The sequence below is a fragment of the Mauremys mutica genome, chromosome 25 (assembly GCF_020497125.1).
Source record: "Mauremys mutica isolate MM-2020 ecotype Southern chromosome 25, ASM2049712v1, whole genome shotgun sequence".
NCBI classification, from domain to species: Eukaryota; Metazoa; Chordata; order Testudines; family Geoemydidae; genus Mauremys; species Mauremys mutica.
This window is the reverse complement of record NC_059096.1, coordinates 880,104-901,305: the sequence shown is the minus strand read 5'-3', so window position 1 is coordinate 901,305 and position 21,202 is coordinate 880,104. Positions and strand designations below refer to the sequence as shown.

General features: G+C 56.6%; 1 protein-coding gene across 3 annotated transcripts; it reads right to left on the bottom strand.

The window, feature by feature from the left end:
• Nucleotides 1-1,982: 1,982 nt before the first annotated feature.
• Nucleotides 1,983-17,760, bottom strand: LOC123356222 (putative protein PTGES3L). 3 transcript variants are annotated; one of them, XM_044999245.1, is made up of 17 exons: nt 17,671-17,693; nt 14,934-15,065; nt 14,715-14,781; nt 13,965-14,063; nt 13,139-13,228; nt 11,640-11,693; nt 8,956-9,081; nt 8,707-8,866; nt 7,242-7,299; nt 6,699-6,855; nt 6,451-6,567; nt 5,699-5,829; nt 5,445-5,511; nt 5,110-5,201; nt 4,324-4,378; nt 3,645-3,739; nt 1,983-3,048 (listed from the first exon to the last, which is right to left on the bottom strand). In XM_044999245.1, the coding sequence occupies exons 1-17, from the start codon at nt 17,676-17,678 to the stop codon at nt 2,913-2,915; spliced, it is 1,644 nt and encodes a 547-aa protein (XP_044855180.1). In that variant the 5' UTR covers nt 17,679-17,693; the 3' UTR covers nt 1,983-2,912. The 3 variants fall into 3 exon arrangements, with proteins under 3 accessions (XP_044855180.1, XP_044855178.1, XP_044855179.1); XM_044999243.1 differs by lacking the exons at nt 11,640-11,693; nt 13,139-13,228; nt 13,965-14,063; ... (1 more) ...; nt 14,934-15,065; nt 17,671-17,693 and adding an exon at nt 9,210-9,282; XM_044999244.1 differs by lacking the exons at nt 1,983-3,048; nt 3,645-3,739; nt 4,324-4,378; ... (6 more) ...; nt 8,707-8,866; nt 8,956-9,081 and adding exons at nt 9,792-10,372; nt 10,814-10,842 and having other exon boundaries at nt 17,671-17,760.
• Nucleotides 17,761-21,202: the final 3,442 nt, after the last annotated feature.

Below are 21,202 nucleotides of genomic sequence, written 5' to 3'. Positions count from 1 at the left end.
ACAATTTTGTATTTTGATGTCTGATTTTGTAAGCAAGTAGTTTGTAAGTGAGGTGAAACTTTGGGGTACACCGGACAAATCAGACTCCTGGAAAGGGTAGAGGGGTCTGGAAAGGTTGAGAGCCACTGTTCTAGATGGCAGGAACGGAGGGGCAGCAGCAGGGCCATGGCTATGGGAGGAGCAGGCTCAGGCCCCGACTCTGCACTAGGGAGGTCTGTCGAGGTGAATGCTGAGGATGGAAGCAGCTCAGTTCTGGGCACTGACACTGGCGTAGCTGCACCATCACAGAGCCCTGCTGCAGGGGGGTTGTCGCCGTGTGTGCCCCAGCTTGGCCCAGCTTTCCCCATTCCCGGCATCCTCCTAGTGACTGACACCCAGCACCAACAAGGCCAAAGTTCAGCTTCTCCCCTTGCAGAGCTCAGGTTTCCATTTCAGCCCCAGAGCAATGGTGATTTGTCTCCAGCTTCCTACCATGCGCCCAATACAGCGCACCTGGCGTCCTACCGATCCCTCTGTGCAGGGGCAGGGCTTGACCTGAGAGAGTGAGAAACCAGTCCATTCTGGCCACGCTCCCTGGCACAGGGGAAGATCTCTGCTCCTGTGGCTCAGATCAGGAGTCAGGGCCGATGCCTGGAATTAGCTGTGTGTTCAGTGGCAGGGGAAGTTCCAGCAGCAAGATATGTATGGGGTGGGGAGGTCGACTTAGGGCTTTTGGGTTTGAAAGCTGAATGTCCATTCCAGGAGCTGCTCGCCTGCATGCAGTATGGGCAGCTAGCCTGGCTACCCGACCACGCCGACAGATCCCATAGATCTTGGTTCCCACTAGCTTTATGCTCACACAAGGCTTCAGGCTTTCATCACCACCCTCCCTCTCTCCAGCCCCATCCCCACAGACCAAGCACAGGACAAAACCCCATACTGGGGGGGGACAGGGACACAGATCCGCGCAGGATTCAGCCTCATGCATGAACAGCCTCAGAGTGGCTCCTGACCTGTTATCAATAACTGTCACTAATCAGAGCGAGGGTGTGTAGAGTGCACAGAACAGGAGGGAGCACCGCTCATTTCCTGCCCACAAAGGATGCTGGAGAGCCATGAGCCCCCCTCACTCCCCTAGGGGCAGTTTGGTATCTCAGACATGAGATTCCAGCTGCAATTTTCCTAAATGCTGTGCAATGCAGTGAGTAATCCCAGCTTTCAGCCTCATACCAAACCCACCCAGCCGGTTTGCTAGCAGCGCTGATGTCGCACAACAGGCTGAAATCTGGTCTCTGCTGTGATGTTACCTGCACTGCTGTGACCAGGAGTTAGAAATGTAGGCTGCTGTTGAGAGACAGAGGCACTGCAGATGCATAAATAAAGATGAACCTCACGGCCAGCAGGAGGGATGCAGATTCCTGCACAAAGATGTCCCCAAGACATAGTTGCCAGCCAGTAGCTTAGATTAACACTCCAAATGCTGGTATTCTCCAACGTGCCTGCCATCTGAACAGATCCTTAACTACATGTACCTGGAGTGAGCAAAGGGTTACATGTAATTTGTGAATGCATGGGATCACCGAGCAGCTAGTGACCACCCTGGGCAGAAGCATGAGCGGCTGCAATCCCTGTTTGTCAGTATGGTGCAAGATGTTGCTTCACCGTTTCAAGGTAATGCTGGGCTGTCAGGGACTTTCTACGGCCATGTTTTGACAAACACTTGCATCAGGTTTGTAACTGGGTCAGTGCTAGGTTGGCAGAGGTTGCTGCTGAGTTCAGAGGTCAGTGATAGCATGTGCAGCCAGGCTGGACCCACGCTGTGCACAGTCCAGCTGCACCAGCATAAACCCTCCAGCACCTGCAGTGGCTTCAGAACATCAGCAAAGAACGGAGGCCGGCATGAACGTCCTGCATGAGGCAGGGATCCAGGTGATTGCTTCCTCCAGAACTGGTTCCTTTTCATCGCCTTGACTGCCAATATCAGCCTTCTTCATCCACTTCCCAATCTGGTTCCAGCTCTGCGAGGCAGGGTGACTGAGAGACCAGCATGAGCCAGTCTCACCTTTGATTCCTGCCATAACGTTGCATCCCCCTCACCCCCCGAGGTTTCCTGTTGCCCTGGTTAAAGTGAAAACTGCTTGGCCAACATGAGTGATGGTGCAACATCCTACCTCTATCACTCGGGCTCCTGCAGGCGTGTCCCTCATCTGGAGGGCAGCGCGCACAGGATCCTGAATAGGGACTCCTGTGAGCTACCTTGGTGTTCTCTGAAAGGGTTAGCAATTGTCAGAGCCCAGCCCCCTACTGGGATTAACCTCCCTCGTCCCCATTCTCCGCACCAAGTACATGTAAAGGGGTGTTTGTACTGGTCACAGTAACCCGGAATAAACCCACTCACACTGCAGTCATCACCTGTTGCTCTTCAAGGCTGGTACTGGCCACCAATGGAAAATGAGGCAAAAGCCAAGGATCGTGGCTTACAGCACGATGTTCCCTGGGTTTGCTGGAGGCTGGACCATGAGGGATGGCAAAGGAGCTCTGCCTGGCAGTGTGGTCCCCAGCCCTGGCCAAGAACGGCAGCGCCAGGAAGCGTCCAGTTAAGGAAGCTAGTTGTACCATTTATCTGGGGAAAGTCTGCAACATCATGGCCAGGCCAGTGGGAAACAGAGGGCGTCAGCCCCCTGCCCAAATACGCCTGGCGCTCCCTGCTCCTCTCCCCACCCAACCTCCCCCCACGCACCCCCTGGCATAGCCCGGAACCACAGGACCTGGTTTGAGGTCAGAGCCCAGGCAGCTTGGTCGTCAGGGCTCTGCGCGTGCACACATCATTCTCGTAACACAACTTTTATTCATCTAGAGGGAGTCAGCAAGTGACCCTGTCGTCCCAGGTCCATGAGCAGCAGATGGGGGAATCCTCTGGCGAGGGCTGGTCCTTACTCCTCCAGGGTCTGGTGGCCAATGAAGTCCTGGAGCAGGGCCTGCACCTCTGCTCGCCTGCTCATCCTGGTCGCCTTGCCTTGGAAGCGGTCCCGTTTCCCGGCTCCTTTGCCTTCCAGCAGTTCCGCCACTCTAAAGGGACAGATCCACATGCTGAAACCAGGAGGGCTGGATGTGCTCTCTCACACAGCCCCAAACTGGGTGTGCCTGGGGGGCAGAGGAGGGAAATGGCCTGTCTGCTAACGCACAGGCCCTGCCTCAGATATTGAGCCAGACGCCAGTGAAATCAATGATCTGATAAAGCAGCCAGAACTTAATTTCCCTTCATTAATAATAATTGTAGCGTAGCAGGGGTGTATCAGGGCGGCCTGCTCCTTTAAGCACCGAAGGCCTGGTGCCAGGCAGCCCAGCTGGCTAATCAGACCCAGCTGAGAAAGGGAGGATAGGTGTTGGCTATAAAGAGCTGCAAGAAGCGGACGGGGGAGACAGAGCTGACAGACTGTAGCAGCAGCAGCAGGAGGAGGAGGAGGAAGGTGGCCCTGGAGAAGGAATGCGCCAGGTATGACACCTGGCTGGGTAGAAATCTCCCCCTGGAAATGTTATTTTCCTTTTGTGAGTTTGTTGGGTGTTTGGACAATACCTAGGGCTGGAGGCTGACCTGACAGTGCTGATAGTCCCCTAGCTGGTCAGGAAGGTTGCTGGACTACGGGGGTCACAGAACAGTTTACCTGGGGCCTAATTTTTCAACCACTTCACTGGGCCCAGCCAGGAGGAAGAGCCCAGCTGCCTTCTCGTCTCCCACAGTCAGGAAGAGCAGGGTGTCCTGTAAAGAGAGATGGATCCTGCGGCAGAACATCTCTGCATCTCCCCCGCTTCGAGCAGTGAGACTTGGGAGTCCCATATGTGAGTCAGAACACCCCTCCTCTTTGCTGTGAACAGGTTGCTGGAGGGGAGACTGTTTGGGGCACTACCTACCTTGGAGGGAGGGGTCGGAAATGGGCTACTGAGCCTTTTACTCCAGGTCACAAGCCCCACGCGGTCCTGGAAGGCAGTGACTGGTGTCTGGCGGCCCCTGTGTTAAATGAGCTGGGGGGAGACCGGTGTCTGGAGCACAAGGACCTTTCCCACGTTTGGCTCTAACCAGCCCATTGATCAACAGGAAGGGCACAGCTGGAGGAGCCCTGGAAATTAGCTCCCACCTCCCTGGGACAGGCGGGGCTCCTCCAGATCACAGCTGGGGGGCACCGATGTGGTAACAGTTTGGGCTGCAACATCCTGGGCAGAATGAGGCCTTTGTTTTCTGGTCAGTGTATTGTGAGGGCTGGTCAAGGGTGGGGAGACACTACGTAGGCCTTAGAAGAGGCCAAAGTGCCATCAAGGGGTGAGGACAAGCCAGAGAGAGCTCACCTCTGTCCCGATCTCATTGGCGATGATATTCATGAACTCAGAGTCACCGTCTTTCCTGTAAAGGGTAAAAAACATTTCAGAGATGCCCCGGCCTAGAGACTCCAGACATGCCTCTGGTGGTGAAGGCCTTCTGGCCTAAACTCTATGGCAGAGCCAGAAACCAAACACCCACACAGACCAGACATTGCCCTGGCTTGGCTTTTGGTTGATTTTTAGAGTCAAATTTCCCACCAGCTTCTTATCAAACACTGTCAGGGAAGCTGGAAGCCAGACCCTGGGTGAGCATGCTTTGTGCCAAGGGTCAGGGCTGTGGCCTCTCATCATTAGGACAGTGATTAGCAATTTATACAGACAAATCCTTTCTATGTTTCCCACCCACAAATGATGAATTATTAAAGTGTTTACTCTGTAACCAATGGAGCTCTTCCATTTTTTTGACAATACCACCAGCAGGGAGGGATAAGCAGACAAATGTACTAAAACCAGCAGAGTTCAACAGCCGAAATACAACCACATTGGACTTTAATTATGAGCCTTTCCAGCAGGCCCAGGCAGTTGGTTTAATATTCTGTTTCCTCAGTTTATGTTCTCTCTTAAAGAATGTCGGGATTTAATAGACCTCTGTTATAAACAGCCCTGAATGCACAGCAGAGGGATGCAGCTGCCATGCTGGCTTGTGTTATGCAGGAATTCACACTACATGATCACGATGCTCCCTTCTGGCCTTGGAATCTGTGAGTAAGACGCTGCAGCACCCGAGCCCCCTTCCCTGGATCTGTGCCTTACCTGTGCAACACAAACACTCGGCCTCGGCCTGGATTGCTTTTGAAGTTCTGTGCTGTCAAAACAGCGAGGTCTCTAAGCAAGTTCAAGTTGTTCTGCAAGGGAAGCAAACCTCATGTTGCAGACCCAGGAGTCAGCGCGAGAACACGGGGATGGGGTGGAGTGGGGTCGAGGATGGAGTTTCCTGAGACAGGTGGAGTGACAATTTTCACAGCTTCCAGGGTCAACACAAGGGAGATTCTAAAACTGAATTCTCATTGAATACAATTATTCAGGGCACTGTTGCTGTTAGCAAAGCTCAGACCCTCGCCGGAGTGAGGGCCAGGCCACAGCCGCACCTTCTGAAGCAGCTTCACAGAATTCTGCAGCCTCTTCACAGCCTCCACGTGCTCCTCTGCTCCATTTCTGGAAAACAACAAGGCAGAGTTTGGGCTGTCAAGGTGCTGGACAGAGAGGGCTCCACCAATGAAGCCGCAGCAGACAACATACCACCCGAGCCAGGGGCTAGAAATGCCCTCTTTAGGGTCACATGCTGTTCCTCTCTGGGCAAGGAGGAGAAGCAAGGACAGGGGAAACTGGGAAAGGACATTACTTAAGCAGCGAGGTTAGTGCCTTCTCGATGCTGTGACTTCGCTCGACAGACTTCAGTACTCTATTTCCTGCCAGAAAGACCAAGTTGGTTTTGTTCTTTTTTCCCTTTTCTGTGCCAAGGAGCTTAATAACCTTAAACGAGAAACAAACACCCTGATCAGAGAGGTACAATGGTGTGTTACACACAGCTAAAGGTCCATTAGACCATGTGTCATTGTGAATGTCGACTTTCTATCACCAGAATTAAACCCACTGACATCAGCCTTCAAATATAGCCAAAAAATAGATGACACTTTCATTAGCCATGTGTCATTACGCATTAGCCATGTACCATGCTGTCTAGCGCACCTGGACCTGGTGTGCCAACAAGCCTCCTTTACCCTAATATCCCACCCCACAGCGCACCAGGCATGCCAACTGGCAGGGAAGGGTCATTTGTCTTATCAAGCTGACTGTAAGGACATCAAAACCCAGGGGCAGCTCTGGAATTAAATTTTCATCTAATTCTGCATGAAGAACACGGGGGATTGTTCACGGGTGGCAAACCCTCACTAATGCAGTGGTGTGGGGGACGTGAGTGGATGATGGTAACCACAGGGTGCAGGGCTGTGTCCCACCACTCTCTCCGGCTTGTGATTGGGGTTCTCTGTCCAACCGGGACAACCTGCAGAGGGCCCAGGGACTCCTGCTGTACCAGCTGATCTGCAGGCCGGTGCCTGAGCACTGAAGCCGCTGAGGCAGCGCAGCCCTTACCTGCAGGTCACTTAAGTTGGAGACGTGAGTCCCGCAGCACATGTTGTCGTCTATGCCCTCGATGCTTATGATACGCACTGGCCCTGTGTGGTTCTCGGGCAGACCGCGGCGTCTCACCTAGCAAGAGAACCAGGAAGGCGAGCATGGCAACCCATGCCCTGGGGCTAAAAGGAGACTGGGTGGCATATTCCCCTCTGCCCCACATGGCTCTGGAATGAATTTTGCCAGCATCCTCCATTGCTACTCACCGTCTCAATCTCTGGGTCATCCTCAGAGTGCTCCCTCACCACCACAGGAATACGGGCCCGGATCTTCTCATTCACATTCTTCTCTAGAGCCTCCACCTGTTCTGCTGTCACCGAAGGTGTGTCCAGCTCGATGACAGTGCGCTGATGGCCTAGCTCCCTGCAAGGACCATAAACATCAGACACACCTGCCAATACAACAGAGGACACAAGCTCAAAAGTCCCTCTGTGCAACACTGGGCATGTGCAGGAGGAAGCACCTTGGAATTCTGTTACTGGAGCAAAGCACGTGCGTGCTCTCTACATAGCACCAGATGTGTGCTTGTGTTTCTGAGAGAAGGGAACAGAGAGGCAGAGCAACACTCCACACAGCTTCTCTCCAGTCACAGCGCGGTCACTTCTACCATGCCTTCTGCAGCTGAGCAGCATGTGTCTGCACGCCACGCTCCCTGCATTTATCAACATTCATCCCTCAGGACCCAGCATTGTGGCACAAGCCAAACAAGGTTTAAGGACAGAGTTAAAAGGAACACTTTTCCTGCTCACCATGAAGTTGTTTTGAATCCAAACATCAGATCTGCAAGGGCAGTGATGAGATGCTGCCCTGGAAGAAAAGTGCAAGCAATGGCTGTGAGGTTTTAGTTTATTTTTACTAGTGCTAGGCGTGCGTGTACAGAGAGAGAGAGAGAGAGAGAGAGAATGTGACTGCCTGTTAAGAGGAGGTCAAATCAGACAGCATCTCTCTGCTCCAAGTCTCCTAAAAGTATTTGTTTATGACCCAGGACAGCGCCTGCAAGGCTAGCACCTACCTTCTCAAGAGTTCCAGAAATGCCACAGAAAACCCAGCAAACCAGCCCCTCCTAATAGAGAAAACTAAGTGGTCACTAGCCACATCACCTACAGAAGGAGTCACTGATATCCAAAACCATTCTGGGATCATGGGCAACATGACGCTGCTTTATGGGCAAGTCTTGTCCTTGCCCGGCAGGGCACGACAAACACACAGCTCTGACAGCGCTGCAGAGGTTTGAACACCATGACAGGGTCTTATTTTAATGGGCTCTAATAATCCTTCCCTTTTTGGTAGGCCATTCGGTAACTTTGCACCTGAATGGGGTAAAGAGACCCTGGTGGCATGTATCACACCCCCCAGGCCTCCATGGGTTCTAAAAATGCACTCGGCACCTATGAAACATATAGGGTTGCCAGATGTCCAGTTGTCGACTGGAGCACCTAGTCAAAAAGGGACCATGGCATCTCTGGCCAGCACTGCGGGACTAAGGCAGGCTCCCTGCGGCTCCAAGAAGTAGTGGCATGTCCCCACTCTAGCTCCTACATGTAGGGGCAGCCGGCGGTTCCGCGCGCTGCCCCTGCCCCAAATGCCAGCTTCGCAGCTCACACAGGCCAGGAACTGCAGCCAATGGGAGCTGCGGCAGCAGTGCCTGTGGATGGGACAGCACGCAGAGCCACCTGGATGTGCCTCCCCATAGGAGCTGCCTGAGGTAAGCGCCACCTGGCACCTGCACCTCTAACCCCCTCCCATGCCCCAACCCCCTGCCCCAACCCCCTGCCCCAGCCCTGATCCCCTTCTAAACCCCTCAATCCTGGCCTGGAGTCCCCTTCTGCACCCCAAACCCCTCAGCCCCACCTGAGAGCCCACACTCCCAGCCTTAGCTCTCACCTTCCCCACCTTCCTTGTGCCCTGAGCTCTCTCCTGCCCTCTGAACCCTTCGGTCCTACCCTGTGCCCCCTCCTGCACCCCAACCCCCTCATCTCCAGCCCCACCCCGGAGCCCTCAACCCCTCCCACCGCACCCCAGCCCCCTGAGCCAGCCAAGTGAGTGAGGATGGGGAGAGCAGGCGACAGAGGTCGGGGGATGGAGAAGGGGCAGGGCAGGGGTGTTTGGTTTTGTGGGAGTATAAAGTTGGCAACCCCAGGAACCGCAGGGTCCCTGTCCAAGGTGTTACTAGCCCGGCAGGAGCCATATTCTCTGGGGGCCAAAGCGGGTCACCTGAGTGCTGCTGCATGTGGTCAAACCGCCGGTCCCAGTCCACCGTCAGCAGCACCTCGCTGCCCGGCTCCAGCGGCGTCTGCACGAAGTGGACAGCGGCCGGGCCCTGCCGGGTCACGCGGAGCACGGGGATGTCGGCGATGAGTCCCCGGTCGTCGGGCTGCAGGGAGGAGCGTCCGGTCAGCAGCGGGGCCGCAGCCCCCGGACCGGGGCCGGCCCGGACCCGCCCCCGCCCCCGCGAGCCCGTACCTGGCCCCCGCCCTCGGGGAAGAGAATCGTGTCCTCCAGCACCACGTGGAAGCCCCGCAGCGTCTCCTTCGCGCCGCCTTCGGCCGGCAGCTCCGCGGGGCGGCACGACGCGACCCTGGTGGTGAACTGCAAAACGGGGGGGGTCACGCGGGGCCCGGCACGCGCGTGTCACGCGTGGGAGCCTCGCGTAAGGGCCCCGCCGCACCGCGCGCCCCCCGCCGCCCCAAACCGACCCCGCCCCGCGGCTCCCGCACCTGCCGGGCCCAGCTGTCCCTCTGGCACTGGAACACCATCGCGGCGGCCGGGCCGGGCGGCGAGCGGGCGGGCGGGGACGGCGAGAGGGAGGGGACACACGACCGGCGAACGCGAGCTGCGGCCGGAGACGGCGAGTGGGAGGGGACACGCGAACACGGACGCCGCGAGGGGGCGGGGTGGTGACGTCATGGGCCTGTCTCCACCCCCTCCCCCCCCCAGGCCCATGGGCTTTCCCCTGGAGCTCACCCCCGCAGGACCCACGGGTGTCGCGCCCCCCGCGTCTCACCCCATGACCCACGTGTCCCCCGGGACCCACGGCCCGTCCTACGGGTCTGGTCTGGGGGGGTCGGCGAGCACCCCCCACCCCGGGGCAGCAGCCTGGCCTGGGGAGCTGCCCTGTGGGCAGGGGGGGTCTCAGCGTCTCCCCTGGACCCTGCAAGCGCCAGGCCCGTAGCCGCCCCCAGAGGCACGTGCCACCCGGGTGCCCTCTCTGTCCTGGGCGGGGTAACCTCGCGGGCACCAATGGCTCTTGGAAACCTGGGCCCAGTGTGGCAGGAAAACCCAAGCACAGGAACAGCAGCCAGCGTGGCAGGTTTCTCCTTTATTAACAGGCCTTCTCTCCACTTTGCCTCCCCACCCCTCAAACGCCTGGGAGGGACGGACGAGCGGAGAAGGGTCTCGGCAGCAAGAGGAACAAGCGGCAGGTGCCGAGCAGGGAAGGCGGCTAAATCTCTGCGGCGTGGCTGAGTGCGGTCAGCACAGGGCCAGAGGCCGTGCCGGGGAGGGAGAGAAGTGACTCAGGCTGGTTCGTGGCAGTATAAGTGGCAATAACGGTTTAAAATGAGACACAGGAACCTGCCTGCCACTGAACGGTGTCTGGCTGTGGAATAGTCTCCTAATGGAAGTGGCGGCAGTTCCAGGGCTTAGCGTGTTTGAAACTAGACTGCCCGATACAATAGGAAACAGTCCCACTCTGGGTCTGACTTCAAGGGCGGGCAAAATGGGCCCAGCAGGGCTTTTCCAGTTCTAGGGTCCGTGATTGTGCAATTTGGAGCCAAAGTCTGAAGCAGGCGAGTCCCTGGCGCATTTGAACCACAGTGGCACTTAAACACTGCTACCTCCCTCCCCAGCTCGCTTCATCTCAGCCGCTGCTGTCATGTCTCTGTGGGGGAAAAACAGGGCAGTCAGAAAGTGCGCCCCTGGGTGGGGGCAGAGCAGGGAGTCAGGCCTTGAGGGGAGAGAAAGGGACAGGATGAGAGCAGGGGGAGGGTCAGGCCCCCAGGAGAGAATAGGTACCACAGGAAATAGTAGGAAGGTGGGCAGCTATGTTACTCTCAGGTGATCCAGTGAATGCCAGAGCTGCACCCAGCTCTCCTGGGCCAGGAAGACAATGGCAAGGGCAGAGAATAAGGGCTGCTTGCAGCACTCTCATCCCACCAGCCTCCCCTTAAGTCCTTTCAGATCCCAGAGGGCAATTGCCAGTGCAGCGAAGGGTGATATATGCGCTAATCCTGGTCACTGTCGGCAGGTCAGAATGCACATCTCCCATCAGGTAACAGGGAGGCTCAGTTGCAGCCAGATAGTGCTTCAGGGGAGTTCTTACCACCAGGGTCTGTGCTTTCAAATGTCATCCTGGAAAAGAGATGGAAAGTCAGATAGTGAGTCTAGAAAGGACACGGAGTGTTTCCCTTAATGCTACGTGTGACCACAGAATGGAGTGAAACAAGGACACTCCATAGTACCAGACACCCTGGGACCCAGGCAAGTTAGAAATGCTCAAGACTTCCAGTGTTTCCAGGACCCTGAAATGTGTGTTGGGCCTAGAGTGTGGAAGGAAACCCTGAAAAACCAGCCTCAACCACATGCTGCTGGGCATAAGCCAATGGCCACAGGGTCTGGAAGGAACCCTGCTTTGATGAGCTGCACTGTATATCTCGTCAGGAGCATATAGAGGGTTTTCAGCATCAGGGACTGGCTACTGGCACAGGCTGAACCACACTAGACAGGCCAGTCATCCGTTCTAGTTGTGCAGGAGGTTTGATACGAATTAGATGCACCATTTGTTCCTCTGCAGCCCAGAGTAGCAGCAGGCAGGATTCCTTGCTGGTTCCCTTCCTGCTCCCCCTGTGTTCTTAGATGTATTTTTCAAAGGACAGGGCAATGACAGTTCTGGTGTTCCCACAATTACACAGAGCAGGTCTCCACACCCAGAACATAGGGCCGCTTAGCACAGTGGAATTTCAGAGAACCATTGGCCTGGAAGAAGTTTGGCTTTAGTCCATGCTGAGATGAGGCTCCCCATTGGCTGGCAGAGATAGAGCAGCTGGGAGCCAGGCTTGGGCACTGGGAGGGCCAGAGGCAAAGAGCCTGGCTGTGTAAAACCACCCAGAACTTACTGTCTCAGCAAGGCAGTGACCAACTGTACTTACATCCAGGTCGTCCATTGCAGGGGGTGTGCCTTTAACAGTGACCTTCTGCAGGAGCTGGACGGGAAACAGACAGTCATGCAAATAAAGAAAGGAACCCACAACCAAAGTGGCGGGGCTGGAGTCCCTTCTCCTCCCAGGCAGCGCCTTCCACCCCCAGGGATCCCAGCTCCCCTTGTGACACAGACCCACAGCAGGGAGAGGGAGAAGCACATGGGCTGTGCATGCTTGGCTCAGCTGGTTCATCCAAACCTTGCTCAGGGGGAAGTGACTTTGGCTGCAGGCTGTACCCCAAGGTTTCCACTGGACTTTAGCCCAGTGCCAGTGGCCATCTTGGGGCCTCCTCACTCCTGCTGAAGGCAGCTCCCACAATGGGGCTCTACGTAAGACAGACCCCCTGCTATCATGGGGTAGGATCGTTGATCAGGTGGATGGGGCACCAGATCGGGATGCAAAAGACCAAGGTTCAGTCCCTGGCTCAGTCAGACTCCCTGTGTGACCTTGGACAAGTCCCTTCCCTCAGGGCCTGTTCCCGCTCTGCACCATGGGGTTGATGCTTCCCTGTCTCTCCAAGGTACTGTGAGGCTAAATGCATTGACTAGGAGGTGCTCAGATACTCACAGGGGCCAGATAAGTACCTAGCTAGACTGCAATAGCAGGGTTTCTACTCAGTCGTTCTCCCACTATGGCTCTTTCTCCTTCCTGCTGTGCATTAAGATCCATGTCCTGCTTATTGTCCATACCTCACCTCTCCGGTTTGGCCAAAGCCATGGTGCTCCTAGCCAGTTGGTGGAGATACTGAGCCACATGCCAACAGCCACAGCTGAAATTTCTCTAATCCAATGTTCTCAACCTATTTATCATCGTGGGCTGCATATGTGGCCCACAATGTGTTACCTGGGCCACAGGTTGAGAACCACAACGTGGCCCCACAGACCCTTATGCTCAGCGCCTCCTGCCCGGAGACTCCTCCGCAGAGGGGCCAGGGGTGGAGCCGTGGGCGGAGGGCCAGCCAGCAGCATGGACCCCACGGGGTGGGCTGGCGGCCTTTAGCACACAGCTGGGCCACAGCAGTGCACCACTTGGGATGCGGGTTGAGAACCGCTGCTCTAGCCAGTCAGTCTGGAGTCAACAGTGAGTTTTTAAGGCAAGCTGGGACATTACCCAGGCAGTGCCGGGAGGAGATAAATTGGTTTTAGGGATAGTCATTTAATCATATTCAGTCTGTCTCACAGTAGGTTTTACAAAGTGCAGCAGCACTTTCCTGTACTGGATAATTGATACTTTACTGAGCTAATGCTCAGACTTTCCTCCTGCCCCAAGGACTTTGCATTGAGTAACATGAAACAGGGATAACTGAGGAAGGCCCCTGCAGCACCTTCGCCCAGAAGGTCTCGGCCCCTGTGGGCTCTGCATGGGGCCTCAAGTCACTGCTTGGGATCTTGTGATGCAGCTGGCTCACTGCTCAGACCCAAATATAAATGCAGTAACCTAAGACTTACCTCTGCGTACTGCTCAGCCATGGCCATTTCTGCCTCCTCATCCCCTTCCCAGTCTCGCCAGTTATCAAAGTCCACAAACAGCCAGACTGGCTATGAGCAAGCAGGAGAAACAGCATCACAACAGATGCAGCGCAGCGCTGAATGCAGCAAGTCTGATGCCTTTGGGGGCTGGGGGCTGGCTGGGGATGGGATCTGGACAACACCAGCCCTGATCCAGCCCCAGGCAGGGGTGGGGGTTATGAGGCCTTCCATCTTTAGAGTACTGGTTCCACCCCAGCCTGAGCTGGAGGACCTATGGCCTTTCACTGCAAGGCACTTATGGAGGTTTGGCCCAGATCGGTAGTGCCCAGCATTACCAGCTGATGGCTATTCGGCAGCCCCTTGTTAGCAGTCCAGCGTGGTGCTCTGTTGTCATGGACAGAATTGTGGTGCTGCCTAGGAGCTCTGCACACACACAACAGAGAGAAGGTCCCTGTCCCAAGGAGCTTAGGAGTCCAAGCTGTACCCCCCCCCGCCCCGGGGTCTCGCCCATCAGAGCTGAGCCAGGTGCAGTGAGTGGTGCTGGGCTGGTGTCTGTGGTACCTGCTCTATAGCGAGAGGATTTCAGTCTCTGGGAGCTGCTTACCTGGCACCTTTCACCAGCACTAACTGGGGCATAAAATCCAAACCAGCAATGCCAGAGTGAGCAGCAGACAGTGCTGTGCCAGCCCCGGCAGTGCCCACGCTGCACAGCATGGCACCCACAGGTGGGAGAAACTCTGAGCTTTTCACTGGGGAAAAACAACTCCAAAGGAAGGGGCCCCAGCTGCTCAGGCCCTGTGTTTACCTTGATGTTCTCCTTGGTGAGGCGCGGCCATGCCACCTTCTCCTTCCACTTCCTTATGAAGCAGGTAATGGAACGGTCAGAGCGCTTCTGCTGCGAGTCCTGCCAAGGGACAGAGCAAAGACACCTTGCCTGACATGGCTTCTGGGCACCTCTCTCCCTCTCAATAAGCCACGATGTCCAGAATTAAAATGAAGCCCTTCCCAAGCTCTGACACACATGGGAAAGTCCCTGGAGATCAAGACTCAGCCTGCAGGAATCGAGGTGCAAATCTGGGCATGGGAGAGCTGGCTGTAAGAGGAGAATGCAGGAGAAGAGGGGGCTTTCCTGGGGATACCTGCATCTTCTCCATGCAGCCGGGCCTGCTGGGTGTCTCTGATTCACTTAGCTGGGCAAAATCCCCTGGGTGCAGAGGCAGTGATGGCCACGACCCAAAACAAAGCACCGTTGGGGGCTGATGGGAAGGGCTGGGTAAGGCTGAAGGCATAGCAGCACCAAGAGATGATGCCTAATTGCATCCCTTGTTGGTCTCCCAACCTCTGGGGACAGTGAGTGTCTGGGGTCATGCTCCTGTCTGAGCAATGAGATCACATGATGTGATAGGCCAGGATGGCCTTGGCCAGTGTGAAGGCAAATCACTCCCCTTCCCCCCAAACCCTTCCTCGGGTTGTCATAAGCTCACGGTCCCTTTGGAGGCATCGAGGCCTGTAGGAGTTGGGCTCTGATGCCTCATCGCACGGGGCGGCTGCTCACTTTGGAGTTCACCCTGGCGTACAGGTTGATCTCGTTGTACATCTCCACGCCGTCTGCATTTTTACAGCTGCCAAAACACAAACTCGGTTAGCTCAGAACTGGGCTTGGGCCTTCTCCGTGACGATCTCTAAGAGGATCCTTCCTGCTGGCCCTGCCCTGTACAGCTCCCGGTTCAGGGCCATGCCACTGAGTGCGGGTTACCAGGGGCTGGAAGCTCACCTGAACACCACCCGGTGGTCGTCAATGTCGACTTTAACGTCTGTGCTGTCCTCCACGCAGAACTCCAGGAAGACGTACCGCGGGCGGTCGTACCACAGCGTTTTTGCAGGTTGCCTTGGCAAACAAGAGACCCTTCAGAAGGGATGAATTCCAGGGAACAGAGTAAGACCTGGCATTTCTGTGCCACCTTTCATCTCACGGCATCCCACAGCAGCAGCTTGTGTGTAAGGCGTTGTGCGGAGTTATCAGAGCAGCAGTAAGCTGCCCTTGTTACACCTGCCTGGGCCAGACGATTGGCATGTAGTAACAGGGAGAGGGCGAGACCCAGGAAAAGGGGGCAGGCACCAGGCAGGCAAGAAGCTGGCTGCAGATTCAGCAAACTTGTTACACTTCCAAAAAGCATCATTTTATCTTGGCAGCGTCCCGGGAACTGGCCTCTCTCGGCACCTCAGTGACAGAATCCTGCAGCACCATGTGATCAGAGAGGGACCTCCCAGAGACACAAGGCTTGTGCTTTTGGGAGTGAAGCTATTGTACAGCCTGCATGTGCGAGGCAAGGGACCGCCCTCACTAAGCACAATCGCTCACTGGAGTGCAGTCACAACCCCCAAGACCGCTGCCCTCGCCTCAGAGAGTGCCCAGGCAGACACTGCTGGGCAAGAGGTCTGAGGAAAACACCTAGATCTGAAAAGTCATCCCTGCCTGCCAAACAGATCCCCACAGAGCCCCTGCCACTGCACCATGGGGTCTGGGCAGTGGGGAAAGAGGAGCTGCGGGGTCTGGGGAGCAGGGATTTGTTTAATACTTAGTGAGCAGACTGAAATAAATCAGGGCACGCTGACTGCACTCCTGAGCATCCCTCCATGTTTCACTGGGCCCTGCTGGCTGCCACAGGTTACAGAGATTCGCACCGACTCAGAACAAATTAATTCAGCGTCTCTAACTGCCAGTGAAGTCCAGCCCCTAGGGAGACTTTGCTATTCTGGGGACAGATTCCGGGGGTCGCTCTATTGCCATGTGGTCCCATTCACCTGAGCAGCCCCCTGCTTTATAGCCACCTTTCTTTGCCCCACAGGCGGCTGCCATCTGCATGAGCCAAAGGCTGCAGGGCCTGTAAACAGCCTGGGCTGAGCCTTGGGTAAGCGAATTCCCATCTTCCCGTGGCATTTGCCTCAGCCGGGCAAGGGCAGGAGACAAGACAGGCCGAGCAGGGCCCAGAATTCACCGTGGAGTCATGTTACAGGAGCCCTGTACATTCCACTGGCCCGGGCCACCCAGGGTCTGGGTGCACACGCCGCAGCAACCAGCCTCCCAGCCCGGGCCCACAGACGTGGGCAAGCAGGTTGGCTAGTGCTCTCAAAATGGCTGTATAGACAGGCTCTGAGGTTGCACTTGGGTTCTGAAGCTCACCCCCTCCGGAGGCTTCAGAGCCTGAGCTCCTCCAGCCCCCAGTTGCAATGTAAAGAGTTTTTTCTACACAGCTACTTGGAGATCCCTGCTAGCCCAAGCCCCACTAGCCCAAGCCTGTCCCCCGGGGCGGGGAGGCTCCTGCTCTGGGCTGGCCCTGAGTGACAGAGAGCCTTTCCCCTGTGTGCTGGGGCACGGAGGGGCCCCGGGCCAGTGGGGTGTCTCCTAGCGAGTTGCTAGGGCTGTTTCCAACATGCAGGACGCTATCCAGGTTCCAGTCAGACAAGAAAAGTCCCAGCTGAGGATGTGAGTGTCCCAGTGACCCGAGTGGGGGCTGGTGGGTGAGGGGGTGACCCGAGTGGGTGGTCCAGGGATTGTGTCCCAGCAGGGGGGGACAGTGACCCAAATGGGGGATTGTATCTCTAGTGGGGGTCCCAGTGACGGATAGTGGCTGGGGGGGAGGGGTGGGGGTGAACTGAGTGGGAGCTCCAGGAGCCGTGTCCCAGCCAGGGGGAGCAGTGACCCGAGTGGGGGGTGCCGGCCGGGGGACCAGTGACCCGAGTGGGGTGCTAGGGGTCGCATCCCAGCCTGGGGGAGTGACCCAGCTGGGGGCTGGGGTGGGTGGTAACACGAATGGGAGCTCCAGGGGTCACATCCCAGCCGGGCTGTGTGTGTGACCCGAGTGGGGTCCCGGGGGGCGTGTCCCAGCTGGGGGGGGAGTGACCCGGCTGGGTACTGGAGTGGGTGGTGACCCGAGTGGGGTCCCTGGGGGGGATCGCGTCCCAGCGGGGGGGGGGTGACCCGAGTGGGGTCCCGGAGATTGCGTCCCAGCCGGGGGGGGGGGAGTGACCCGAGTGGAGGCTGCTGGCCGGGGGGCAGTGACCCGAGTGGGGTCCCGGGGGGGGATTGCGTCCCAGCGGGGGGGGGGGTGACCCGAGTGGGGTCCCTGGGGGGGATCGCGTCCCAGCGTGGGGGGGGGGTGACCCGAGTGGGGTCCCGGAGATTGCGTCCCAGCCGGGGGGGGGGGGTGACACGAGTGGAGGCTGCTGGCCGGGGGGCAGTGACCCGAGTGGGGTCCCGGGGGGGGATTGCGTCCCAGCGGGGGGGGGGGTGACCCGAGTGGGGTCCCGGAGATTGCGTCCCAGCCGGGGGGGGAGTGACACGAGTGGAGGCTGCTGGCCGGGGGGCAGTGACCCGAGTGGGGTCCCGGGGGGGTCGCGTCCCAGCGGGAGGGGTGACCCGAGTGGGGTCCCGGGAGGGGTCGCGTCCCGGGGGGGGCAGTGACCCGAGTGGGTCCCGGGGGTCGCGTTCCGCCGCCCGCCCCGCTCACCTCGCCATGGCCGGGCTTGTTCTGGAGGCGGCGCCGGGCCGCCGCTGCTATTTCGGGCTGCAGGCGGAGCTCCGGCCGCTTCAGCTGTCAGCGCCCGTCACAGACACGCTGCGCCCGGCCCAAGCCCCGCGGGGACCCGGCTCCTTCCCAGCCCGGCGCCACCGAGCCCCCCCCCCCCCCCCGCGACACCCTGCGCCGTGACAGGCTGAGATGGGGCTCAGTCCCCTGGGTTCTAGTTCGGGGGGGAGGGGGTATCTAGGGGCTAGGACTCCTGGGTTCATTTCTTGACAGTGCCATGGGCTTGCTCTGACCTTGGTCAAATCACTTTCCCCATGCCGTGCCTCAGTTTCCCCTTCTGTCGTGGGGATAACGGCCGCTGTCCCGAGGGGATGTGGATGACAGGGGCTGTAGAAGGGCGAGTTCCAGAAGTGACCCCCGTGGGGCAGCTTGGGGAGGTGTAGGAGCCATTGGTGCTGGAGCTGCCATCACAGCCAGTCCACGGCCCCTCCTCCCCACCAAGCCAAGGCCAGCAGGGGGCACTGGGGGTGATTACACCCAGTCTGCGTGTGCCAAGGGGGCTCTGAGCCCAGCACCATGTACTCAAGGGTGCAAGAACCCGGCAGCTGGGAGGGAGCAGCCTCTCTTGTGCAGAGGTGAGAGCAGCCCTGTGGCCACAGGCAGGGTGGAATGCTCCTCTCGATTGACTACAGTAGTAAACCCCTGCCCTGTGTACCGGGTACTGGGGCAGGAGGAGCCCCGCAGGGCCTGGGAGTCCCCCCTTTGCTCTCTGTTGCCCACTGCTGCCATGGATTAAGCACAGTTGACAGTGGGAAAACAAACACCAGAGATGCAGATCACTGGTGTGACCCCAGTGCTTTGTGCCAGCCCCTTTCCCCCTTGGCTTAGACTGGAGCATGTGGGTCCTGGCTCGCTTACCCTGGAGAGAGAACTGAGGGCATAAGGGACTGACTAGTTGTGATACATGAGCCTGCACCTGAACAGGGAAGATCCAGATAAACAAGAGTGCAGGGAACAGGAGGAAAGAGTCCAGCTCCAGACCAATGTCCTCCTGGAGGGCAGAGGAATTACAATTCTGGGGCTTTGTGAGTAGTGGTGTCCTCTAACGGCTCAGACGCAGGATGCTGGGCTGGAGAGAGGGATGCTCTCGGGATGTAGTGACTACGTTCCCCCAAGCCTGAGCCCTAATGCCAAGGATGGGGGCCAGAGGTGGCACTAGGGTTTGTGCTGCCTTGATGGACTAGCCAGTGTCCATTCCCTACCAGCCCAGTGTCACCCAGATAAACGGTCACTGATGGTTTGCTGCCCCCAATATTATGCTGTCCCAAACTACTTACCTGTTGCATCCTATACGGGGAATCTGGGCCCTGATAGGACCCACAGGATTGATAATTCTCTTTAGGTACATAGGATGTGTGGTGTCAGTACCAAGAGCTGTGGGGAAAACACCTGCTCCCCTCCCATGCCTTGCATATGGCCCCTCTGCTAACTTGGCTTTGCCCATGTTGATATCCAGAGCAGCAGCCAGGCCTGGGCTGTCAGTCTGTGTGCTCTTTAGCTGAGTGGTTCTGACCCAGCCCTGCTAAAGCTGGAGTCAAGGGGGACTATGGTGCTCAGCACCTCTGAAAATCAGACCACTTATTCGGGTGCCTCAGTACGGATTTAGGCCCTATATTTTAGGCGGCTAAATTAGAGAAAATTGCCTGGAGGTTCCATTTCTGGCTGTTCCGCTGTCTCACTATGTAACCTTCACTTCTCTGTGCCTGTCTGCCTGTCTCACCAACTGTGAGGGTGAATAGGGTTGTGTTGGTAAGTTGTGGTGGAGATGAAAAGCCCCATAGAAATGCCCTATACAATCTAATGTGTCTACTGTTCATAAGCAGAACATGCACCACTCAGCTTCCTTCTGGCTAGAACATTTATCCTCTCATTGTGTTTCTACACTCACGCGTCTGAGAACAATATGCAAATGGGGGAACTTGCAGATCTAAATTATGGTTTTCCTCTTCATCATCTGGGACATGCACTCCCACTGGGACATCCCCATCCATTACCATATAAATTAAAATTACCAGGGGGAGCAGGATTGCTGCTCCCATAAAGCTTTACTCAAGAAAAACTCTTGCAGCAAAATCTCCCATTGCCATTTCCAAAAAGACAGCTGGCTGCGATTTGTGTCTTAATGAGGCTGAACTTTAAAGTGAAAACTCTCTGCTTGAGTCCTGCTTTAGTCCTTTAACCTGGAGTTCTCATGAATGCCACCTGTAATGAAGGCACAGCGGCTCACGGGCAGCAGGAATTGTATTTGTCTCACACAGTCCTGTCACCCTCCTGATTTCAACTGCAGAAGTAAATAAAAGATGATTTACCACTGATACATGCGAGCCTATTACAGAAAACAAAATGATTATGTGGAAGTTTCCTTTAATGAATCACAGATGACTGAAAGGCTCTGTGCTCCTCTCCAGATGGGGTATTTGTCATTGCTGATGGCTTGATTCTGTAGGTTCCACTTTTTACCCTTTAGTTACTGATTGTTAAGTGTGATGTGAGCACTAAGGATTATTTTGATTGTTCTCCATAACAACACCAGTTACAATAGCAAATTTCATCCCTGCAAGCTGGACAATTGTCATTTCATGATGTCCCCAGCCTAACCTCTGTGGAGTGACTGCATTTGTGGGGCTCCCTGTTCCTTATAGGAACCCCCTGTTTTCCTACATTTGAACTCCACCGGCTTGGAAACCAGTTACCTTTGTTACCCTCTGCAATGTGATTAGATGTGCACATAGTGGAGTATGTTATGTGTCCTCTAGAGGCAGCTACAATTATATTTCTTAGCACAGGAAATCCCAACAGGACCACAGCACCCACAATCCATGCAAGAAGTTAGGTGAGTCTGTGGTTTAAAGGGTGAAAATTAGAGCCCAGGGCACTGTTAGTTATAAGTCTCAAATGTTCTGTCTTTCCTTATTAATCATGAACTCCACATGTCTACATTATGGCACGTCAACCTTCCACACAGGGTTGACTGGGTGAGATTAGCCAGCCACACTGTGATCAGTCTCTGGCCTCCTTAATGAGCCTGAAAGGATGCTCCAGAGTGACCTGAGTGTCTCACACTTAGAAGCTAAGCACGCTGTTTTTGCAGTGCTCCCCAGGCCCTTCTAAGGGAGGACGGGGGTCAGGCAGCCTTCGGCCATACCTGTCGGTCTCGCGGCTTCGGCAGTAATTCGGCAGCAGGTACGCCGAGGGGCAGGACCGGCAGATCACCCACAGAAATGCTGCCGAAGCCGCGTGACCAGGGCGGACGTCTCACAGAAACGCCACCGAAGGCTGCCTGACTGCTGTGCAGGGGCAGCTCTGGGCACCAGCACGCCAAGCGCGTGCCTGGGACGGCAAGCCATGGGGGACGGCAGGTGGCTCCGGCGGACCTTCCACAGTCATGACTGCGGAGGGTCCGCTGGTCCTGCGGCTCCGGTGGACCTCCCACAGGCACGCCTGCGGATGCTCC

Bases quoted from the DNA above. Each gene is read 5' to 3' on its own strand.
- LOC123356222 (XM_044999245.1), bottom strand. The intron at 11,694-13,138 runs GTAAGTCTTAGG...TTTCCCGTCCAG, and splicing joins TGGCTGAGCAGTACGCAGAG to CTCCTGCAGAAGGTCACTGT. The intron at 5,830-6,450 runs GTAAGGGCTGCG...TTCTCGTTTAAG, and splicing joins CCAACTTAAGTGACCTGCAG to GTTATTAAGCTCCTTGGCAC.